The following is a 10,191-nucleotide window of genomic DNA, read 5'->3' on the forward strand; positions in this document are numbered from 1 at the left end:
CCTGATCTTCGCTAATGCAAGGGCTAAGACACCTGGCGTCTTCCCTGTCTACCTTCCAACCGCCCTCAATGGTATTGCGTCAACCGAGCTGTAACCTTGAATACAGTAACACATGGAGCCTGTCGGCACGGATTCCAGCCACACAAATTCCTAATCCTGGAAAATGATCTTTCCAGGAAGGCCAAAGCCCCTTCACCACCGCCAGGCGAAGAGCAACATGGCAAACATTATCTTTTAAGACGCCCTCCGTCACGAAGTTGAGCTTCCTCATTCCTCTGCAGCGATAGAAACTTGCAACGCAGCGAAACGTAAATGGATGCCCCTCTCTAAATGTAAAGCGAAGACGGAATGCATGCTAGGAGATAGGTAACGGTGGCATTTGTATCCCGAGCAAATGTAGAAGAAGTTCTGAAAGCGTTGTATGTTTCCATTACTGCAAGACATCTCGTCGCTAGGCGGGGCATTCGTCACTGTCTTGGGCAGTCAAGACGTCCGTTATACCTGCGGTCTGTAGACGATCTTAGAAAAAGATGTCTTGCCATTAGTTTCTTCGACTTCCGCACATACATACGTGAGTCTATTTTCAATGCATAAAAAGTTCTTATACCTCCTTTTCACCAGAACGGCGCTCTCGCCACACTCTCTCTGCGAAACATTTGACAGACCGCTCAACGAATTATACAGAAGAAAACGAATCTTTTTTGAGCTTTGTGTGTTTTGTTGTCTTTTCAGTCTCACTTATACATTTAGTATGATAACATTGTACCCAGTATGAAATCAAAGGTTAAACACATCCGTTTTAGGTCACAGTGAGAGCACATCGCAATCGCCATCTAGTGGAAATGGGGAGAAAAATGGTCTGCCTTAAGGCCCCCTCTCACTTGACGTGCGGCACGCTTGCTGCATTGCTGCGTTCGTTCGCTGCGGTACTGTTTTGTTATTTTCTCCGATTTGTTATAATTCAGATATTGCGCAATACGTAAAAGTGTGACATAGAAGACCACAAAATACACAACAAGTAAGAAAATTCGTTCTTTATCTCTGAAATTCGTTGAGCATCTTCCGAACGCAGCAATGCCGCAAGCGTGCCGCACGTCAAGTGAGAGGGGGCCTTAAAGCAAAGGGCCCAACCCGCCGTACGTGCAAATACGTGTTGTGTACGTGCACGTGCACGCGCCAAAACGTAGGCAATCTTTTGGGATCTGTAAGTGGTAAACTAAAAAAAAAGTAAGTACCGCCTCCGTACGAACTCGTAGGGAATCCGACGGATTTTGGAGCACGCAGACCATCCGTAGAACTTTACGTGCAGGTAAAACTTTGTGTACCATCGGGCTGCGGATTCGCCCTCCGTACGTGCCAGTACGGGCCACGCGCCTGCCCTGTACAGTCGGAACGTTTTCAGAAATACGCTGCGGACGTTGCCTCCCCAAAAAAACGTACGGACAAATTACACGTACGGCGAGTTGTGCCCTTAGCTTGAAGGTGTATCTCATTGCACTTGGGGCAACGGTGCGGCACTGCGGGCTTCGAAAGATTACTCAACGAATTTCAAAGATAAGTTTCTTTACGTTTTTGTATTTTGTTGTCTTCTAAGTCATGCTTTTACGTATTACGCAATATCTATATTTAAAAAAAAAAACCAGTGCCGCACTGGTGCCCCAAGTGCAGTGAGATACCACATAAGTTATCGCCTTAACAACAAACACCAACGATTGATGCTCATTTTTTTAGAAGACGTGACATTTAATTATGACTGGACAAGTGTAGAAAATATAAACGTGTTTGACGTGAATTTCGCTTACCATTATGTCTGTGAAATCTATTTTTACCCGAGACGTCAAAGTCACTCAACAGCGTTCTGAAGTACCATTACCGCAGAAATGTCAGAATAGTTTATATACGAGATGTAATAAAAGTAGCCTTTTCTGTTTTATATTGACAGCAGTGGGGCGTGCGTTACCAAATGGATGTATACGAGTGCGAGTTTCGGAGATATATGTGCGCGTTTTGGTAAACTATTCTTTGACTGGTCATACTTGTCGTACGGGTGTCGTACGAGCGAATACTGAAGGTATTTTTGGGGATAGTTGTACAGGTGTCGTACAAAATCAATCTTTTAATGAAAAATTATGTATTTTCTACTCTTCAGCGTTTTTTTCACAACCTGATAGAAAATGCATATGATATCATATCGACCTATGTAAAACAATGTGCCCCTAGCCTTCACAGAAGGCTCTGTGGGCCTTTTTTGTCTTTTGGGGCTCATAATACACCTTTGTATGCCAGTAGCACAAACGACCCAGTACAAAAGGAAACGTCCAGCAAAAGTGCATCATGAGCTCAAAAAGACGAAAAAAAGCCCCCAAAGCCTGCTACGGAGGCTAGTGCCGCTCATGTAGATAGTATCTCACTGCACTTGTGGCACTCGTGCCACACTGTGGTGTTCGAAATTCAAAGATAAAGAACGAATTTTCTTACGTTTTGTGTATTTTGTTGTCTTCTAAGTCATATTTTTGCATATTACGCAATATCCAAATTATTAAAAAAATAACACAACAGTGCACTGGTGCCCCAAGTGCAGTGAGATACCATATTTTCAGAAATATACGTAATGCTCTAGGGTAGTGTCTTTTCATCTTGAAATATGGACGAATTTAGGGTTACGGCCGTTGCAACGCTTTCGCATTATTTGCCGTTGTTACAAGAACGAGGCCGCCGGCGGTGAAATCCCTGTCATGGGTCATAATACAGACAAAAACATATCCCTTCATCAGTCATAGCTAGGTAAGGGGGATTTTCTTGCTCATATTACGCGATCTTTCAGCCCCTGGGAACACTAGGAAATGAGCACCGTTCCTCCCACAACATCTGTTGCCCTGAATACCAACCGCTCTTTCTTATTTTCTTCATCTTCTTCTTCTTCTTACTTTTCAATTATCAGTCATCGTTTCAAGTTTGTAGAAGACTATAAATAGAATTTTTGACAATTCGTATGTAGCCTGTCTTGAAAGCCACATGGATAGTTTTTCCAGTGATGTTCAAAACGAAATTCACACCTTGAACGCTGCATTTTTCTCATTAAAGTACACATGACATATTTTTTTTTATTATATCGGATTTCGCGTAGTGATTTCATCTAGTGGTTTGAATGGTCTTGAAACTTTTCCCATCTTTCCCCGTCCTAAAAAGTTCTGTAATATTACATTTCAGTCATGGTCATTGTTGTGTTTTTGTTGTATCACAGAAAAACGATAAAATCTACAAACATCTAGAAGAAAAGAAAAGGCGAATTCCTTTAACCCTATTCAGACCGGGCTTTTTTGGTCATCCCTGGACCGGGGGGGGGCTTTTGAGGCCCTCCACTTCTAAGTCCTCTAACTCTTGAACGACGTGCCGTAGGGCCACCAAATTTTAAGGACATGATATTGACATAATATCTGACGAGTATTTGACGTTTGACGTTACGTTGACGTAAAATGACGTAATTATGACGTCATCAATTTGATTATATTGGCCGGACCCATGAAAAAAGGGTATTCTCAGAAAACTTCAAGTTATACTACAAAAATGTAACAACAAGTGCAGATAACAGAATAATAATGTTTATTACGACTTGTATTGCCAATAGCAACATCGATGACGTCATAATGGCGTCATAAAATGACGTCATGCACATCTAACATGCGAGTTAGGCTCCGCCATATTATATCCACCACCTTGAATTTTTAAAACTACTTTTTTTGCAACAAATAATCACAAAGGGCAATGGAAATAGACTAAATTCATTCATTTAGATGGTTTTTGATGAAAAAATACCGGGTAGTTACAAATTTTAAGGGATAATTAGCTTGTTATTCTTGATCTGGCCATACGGTCCGCCATCTTGGATTTTGGGCTGATGACGTCATCAAATTAGCATAATTTATGCATTTATGATTATGAAAGATATGCTTAATAATATAAGATTTTATTTATGTAACAAAATAGCAGTAATATAGCAAATAAATGTGAAAAATACATTGTTAGAACCAAAAACAGTGATTTTTGGCAAAACTGCCTGTCAGCAAACGGTTGCCATGGCAACACGAAAAAATGGAACATTTGTCAAACTTCGTAAAATTGTTGCCAACAATATTTTAGGAAAACTCACCAAATTTGGTGGCTTTAGCGTAAGGCGTTCTGGCGTTATAGGACATCGAAGTTGGCGCAGGCCTCAAAAGCCCCCCCCCCGGTCTGAATAGGGTTAAACTCTAAAAATTCGCTGCTTTTTGCAACGATACTTTCTATATACAAAAGATGTCTATACAAATCTCCGCGCAAAAGTCTGACCACCGCCATTGTTAGATGAAGTTACTTACATTAGTATAAACCACAGTGTTCGAAATCATCAAACACTGCAATGCATTTTGCATGTTACATTACTATTGGGTACCCAAACACTCTAGCTAAAACACGTTAGAAATATATTTTAAGCTTAAAAGTATCTTCAGTACGTAAAAAATAACAATGCGGTGCACTTTGCTGCAAAGTTGTAAATATAACCCGAAAACAATATTTTGAAGGCCAAATTCATATATTATGAGCGACACAATAAAGCAACCCCAATTCCTTTTGCATGTTAAGAAACGCGCACATATTGAGAGACGTCCATAAGAATGCCGTGAAAAACAAGCCTTTCCCTAACATCTACTTGAAGATTAATGGCGTGCCTATGCGATGATGTAGTTTCCCTAACGGGACAAGGAGGCTGGAGCGCTCACACATTCATTAAGCGATATAATCCACAAATAACGCCCGTCCATTACATTCAACTCCGGGCAAACTCATCGATCAAATACCCCCTCGGCACAACTGAGAACGAATACCCTCGACGTTAGAAAAGTGCCTCAAGGCCAGATTCACAACCAAGCTCTTCTAGTAGTGGCCGTAAAAAAACAATGTAAATTATTATAAAATATTTGAGTGATTTAACACAAAAGCTACAGTCGGGAAAATGATTTCTAGCTAGCTAGCTGTAAATTATCTGGCTAATATTGTGTAGGTTCGGGTTTAGCTGACAAAGAATCTTTTAAACTAGAAAGGCAACATTTTCGCGAAAATGCAGAATGTTTTCCCCCGTAACACACAATACTATACCAATAGGCTCGCCCTATAGTAAAATATTAGTATTGTTTGCGAGTAAAACAAAATGCTCACACTTACAATATATAACTAATTTAATATCCTAACCTAGTTGTTGGTAATCTTATTGGTTCCTGACAGAAGAAGAGGAAGAAATAAAAAGAACACACACAAGCAAAAATAATCTGTTTTTTTTTTCCTATCGCGGAAACCACAATTAGATCGAACTGGTAGGAGGGGAAAAAAGAGACCAGTAAGGTTCGTAACATCCCACGGTTGATTTCCACCACCTGTCAGTACAGGGAACACAGTTGTGCCGCCTGTCCCACAAATGGACAGCGCGCGCGGCCGGCAATGTTGTGAAGTGGCGGCACAGGGGCGACAACAAAGACAATGGGATTTTCTGAACAGCGTCTCAAAATACAGTAAAATTCCTAGCATGGCGGTACTCTAGGGTGCTCATTTACACCTGTTTAGAAAGCGTCCAAGAACTGTTATGCAATAACTCTTATGAAACACAGCATGTGAAACCTACGTATATCCCTCTCCCAATAAAGAAACACTAATATGTATTCGAGCTACGCGTTCTAAGCCCAGTCTGGCGAACTTAATTCACAACATCCCTTTTTCCACGAACGCGTGCAGAACTTTCTTGACGCAAATTGGTTTTAAAACACTTACAGGTAAAAAAGGAAACTTTTGTGGCTTAGAGAAAGTCGCCCACTTTTACATTCGCAGCTTTTAAAGGATTTACGCCCCTAGAATACAAAGTTGCGCCTTGGTTGGAATAATAACTATATGGCGGTTGAAAGTGTAACCTTGAAAGTACAGCGCAACCGGGCGTAAATTTCAAGACATAGCTCTGGACAGAAATATACGTATTACACTTAGACATGTAATCTAGCTGTATTACCGGCAACTCACTGCGCTTCATGCTTGTCTTAAATGTCACTATCCAGACGCATGTCACCCGGGGAAAATCTCACATTAAATCTTCCCTGTAGAAATGTGTCTGTCGAGGCTGTCCACAAAACTTACCGCGGCTCTCCTAACCCAAAATGCCGATTCACACTGATTACAAAAGCCCGCAGCTCTAAATGTCATCTGTAACTATCTTATGCATATTTGTCAAGAGATGTCGGTAAATTTTCGGCAAGGGAAGCGTTTGGTAAGAATTTTTAGCCGCGCTTCACAACTGTAGTTGACAGAGAGCGGGAGTAGGCGAGGGTTTCTATCCATCAACGTTGCTTTACGACCGCTTTCCAATATGTACGGTTACTCGTTGCGTGGCGTTTGGAGCGTACGATAGGAATTTGTGACATTTTGAGCGGGGGAAAGCCGAGGAGTCAAGCTGGAAATTGGAAAAGCATTCCTAGCGATCTCTCTCGCTGATTATCCCAGCCGGGTATGTATATAGAAAAGTAGGCATATGGCAGCATAGCATGCTTGTTTGCGCACTCTCTCCAAACACCGTGGATTAATTTTATCGTACATCGCAATTATAACGGGATAAAAGCAGCTATTATTAATTTCATGAAGGATGATTTCGGTCGGAAGATAGTTCATAAATTCGTGGCGATGGCAGTGGGTACTCAGTCAGTGTCGGTAGCGGTAACAGGAGATGGTTTTGATCGAACCATGTCGTTCACCTATTACTACGTAGCGGGATGCAAAACCTTAATTTTGCATGCGGTGTTGGGGATGATATATGCCAGCCTCGAGCGCCGTTGGGTCAGACTATATTGAAAATGCTGCTTAAATAATGCACATGTATCGCTCGTGTGTGATTATAACGTCGGCGCATATACATGCCCGTGAGCTTGTGTGCTGTCTGGGATAAACCAAAGCTTGGGTATACATTCTCCCCACCGCAAATTTGCCGAGCCAGAAACAGAATCAATGTACTTCAAAGATAAACAAGATGGGTTTAATGAAAACTGCAGGAGAGAGGTACTTTGGGGAGTAGGTAACGTGTATGAAGCTTTTATCGGAGATTCAAACTCCCATTTCTAGCCATTCCGTCGGTCAATAAGAGAACAACAGTGAAAGAGAGAGGTTTGCGGAACGCAAATGGAGCGGGACGTGACAAGTGGGCTGGTGGACCGCGCTCGATGTACAGGAAAATGGGCACCTGGACTACAACATAGTGTGCAGATGAGCAAGGAAAAAAGGTTTAAATCTTACCTGGGCATCACCGTTCAGGACTGCGATCCTCCCCGGGCACTGCTCCGCCTGCCCCCGACGACAGAAGGTCAGCAGTACGGTGATCAGGACGACGGGGAAGACCAGACAGCGGCGCGGCCTTCTTTCCATGGCTCCTACTGGAAATGAGACAACAGAGCCGTCGTTACACATAAGTAAAGGAATTCAATTCTAGGATAACAAGGTCGCTAAATGAACCCGAAATTGAGTCAATTACGAACACCGCGCGCCGCGCTCGGCAAATCCAAAAGTCTGCTCTTAATAGCAATACCTGATGTGAAGGGAAAAAGCATAAAATGGTCCGCACGGGTTACCACAAGTTCCAAACTGTCAAATGCGTCGCACCGATAATTCTGACGCTCGTCTATTATATATATCTAAACCGAAGCGGCGCAGTTATGCGTTTGGCTGTGTGTCAAAATCGTCAACCTGGGGATGAACATGAGAAGTCAACCTAAGAAAAGAGCAGTAAGCCCGAGTGATATATGACACGGCTTCGATCCTCTAAAACGCACAATCTCGGAGACACCACTATACCGTTGTCATCGATAAGAACATATGATGGACAGTATGTTGGAATCGACGTACCAGCGACGTACTCCGATATACCAAAGCGCGCTTGTCGGTTAGCTTCTCAAGCGATGAATCCAATACCAGTCATCAAGGAGACAAGGCAGTCCGCTGTAGCATTGTGCCGTGGGTTCAAACCTCTACTGTTGATCTGTCGAGAGAGAGCTCGTGCTCTGTACCTCCCTCCCTCCCGTAGGGAGACTGAACGGACAAATGGAACGGCAACAAAAGCATGTGGCGGGGCTGGCGAGTCTGTGTCGAATCGGAGACCGCCTTGATCGATCTGATGCTGAATCCAGCCCTGAAGCTGTTTTCTCCTACAGAGCCGATGAATCGGACGATTCCATCAGGTTTCGCTAGAGGGGACCACCTCCTCAAATCGTAGATGTCTCCCATCGCCCAATAACACAACCCAATACGCTGTGCGTTTAACAAATGACAGAATGTATGCTGGAATGGACTCGCGATTTGACGATCATCCAAAAAGTTATGCAAAGTATATACATCAAGCGCAAGCCTATCGCTCAACACACTGCCACTCTACGTATACAGCACTAGCAACACTGAGTATGTAAAATGGCTGGAAATCTTTACGGAGCAAAAATCCTGTATTCAGTACAGTATCTCGCTTATCATAACTGATTATTGATCCAAAATAGTGTCTTATAATGTTGTTTGATACCCCTACGAATTACGGACGAAGCATAAAAGCTTCGTTCGCACTTTTAGGTCGAAAGTCAGCTCAACTAAAACGAACTAATTTTGTCCAGGAAGTCTATAGAAGCGCTCCTGGTGGTTTCTATTGTTGGAAAAACTTTTTTCCTTTTACAAAAAAAGGCCATCTGGCGGGAGCCATTCTGAGTCCTTAAAAAGGCGTCCTGATGCCGCTGTAATTCAGTGGAGTTAATAAGGGTGTACAAAAGGCGGGGTGCTAACGGGGACCGGGACGGCATAATGGTCGCCTGGTCACGGCGATTCCGCCCGCCTATGGTCTCCCGGGATACGTGATGTCTCTATTAACGACAGGAGCCGCGGTTGGCATCCTGAAAAAGGCTTATTGTGAGTATGCGGACACTGATTCGGGCCCGATTAGAGACGGCAGGAACAAGGGAACCAAGGCACGAACAAACGACGGGGTTGGACCTGTGCAATCCCGGTGGGAACCGGCGGTTTGACGATATGGAGTGATGGCTTCATTTTGGTGTTGTCATTTTGCTTGACAAAGGCCGGTGCCATTGGAGACAGACGTACCAACCAACTAAGGCACGAACAAACGCAGGGGTTGGGGTTGTGCAACCCCAGTGGGAACAGGCGCAGCAGTGGGTATAGACGAGGTGATGGCTTCATTTTAGTGTGATCATTTCGCTTGATAATTAGAGACAACAGGGATACTATGGATAGACGCACCAACCAAGGCACGAAGAAACGTCAGAACCAGTGCTCCATATGGCCCCCATTCCACTTGGACGGCGATTTGCTGTGACCTAAAATTTTGAAGATCGCTCCATAACTTTCTTAGATAAAAGAAAAAACATTTTGCACTTTGTGTGTTGTCGCTTCAGTCACACGTTTATATTTTGCACGATTCTAATCATAAAAGGGTCCCATAAATCCAATCTTGGTCGTAGCGACGTCGCAGCGCGATCGCCGTCTTTAAACCTCTGTCATATTTCGCAAAAAACGATCGGACGACGATTCTGCGGCGATCGCCCGAGCCTAGCTTATATAATGATAACACAACAATTGTACAAGGTACAAAGTATAGCATATATGTGACAGGGACGGTTTTCAGGTGAAAAAATACGCGAAACCATCAGTAGATCTTGAATATCTTCCATCGATACGCCCAAAGATCGTGGATAATGTGGCAGGGGTATTAGTGGAATGCAGGCCTAACTCCGATAGAAATGAACGCGGCAGTGGCGTTGTCTAAAGACGTGGTGATGGCTTCATTCGGGCTGACAGGGGCCGGCCGGCAGCGCCCACCCACACGGTGATGTACAGTTCGTGTCGCGGCCTGGTAAATAGAGGTCGCGCTACATATTGCCGGAGCATAAATGAGTTGACGCGAGCGCGCGGCAGTAAAGGGAGACGGACGGACGGAACAGGGTTGATAAGACCGATAATGGTCCATCCGGGGTTCCTCCAGGCACAGGGATGGGAGCGGCAGGAGGTGATGAAAAGAACAAAGGGCAGGGGACGACAGGATGGATGAGTTTGAATGACGAACTCAAAACAAGTCAGGCGGTGCTAACTTCCCGCGCAGACCTTTTAGGTGTGGAAATGATCTTCTTTTAG

The 10,191-nt window shown here is 43.7% G+C and overlaps 1 protein-coding gene across 1 annotated transcript in view; it reads right to left on the reverse strand.

The window, feature by feature from the left end:
• LOC118426212 (metabotropic glutamate receptor 3-like) overlaps positions 1 to 8,181 on the reverse strand; it is a 60,534-nt gene extending 52,353 nt beyond the window's left edge. The window contains exons 1-2 of the mRNA XM_035835478.1: positions 7,912 to 8,181; positions 7,306 to 7,442 (exon numbers count right to left, since the gene is read on the reverse strand). Coding sequence (XP_035691371.1) covers positions 7,306 to 7,434 — 129 coding nt within the window. The 5' untranslated portion in view covers positions 7,435 to 7,442; positions 7,912 to 8,181. The remainder of the gene's footprint in view (positions 1 to 7,305; positions 7,443 to 7,911) is intronic.
• Positions 8,182 to 10,191: the final 2,010 nt, after the last annotated feature.

Source organism: Branchiostoma floridae, chromosome 11 (genome assembly GCF_000003815.2).
Source record: "Branchiostoma floridae strain S238N-H82 chromosome 11, Bfl_VNyyK, whole genome shotgun sequence".
Taxonomy (NCBI): domain Eukaryota; kingdom Metazoa; phylum Chordata; class Leptocardii; order Amphioxiformes; family Branchiostomatidae; genus Branchiostoma; species Branchiostoma floridae.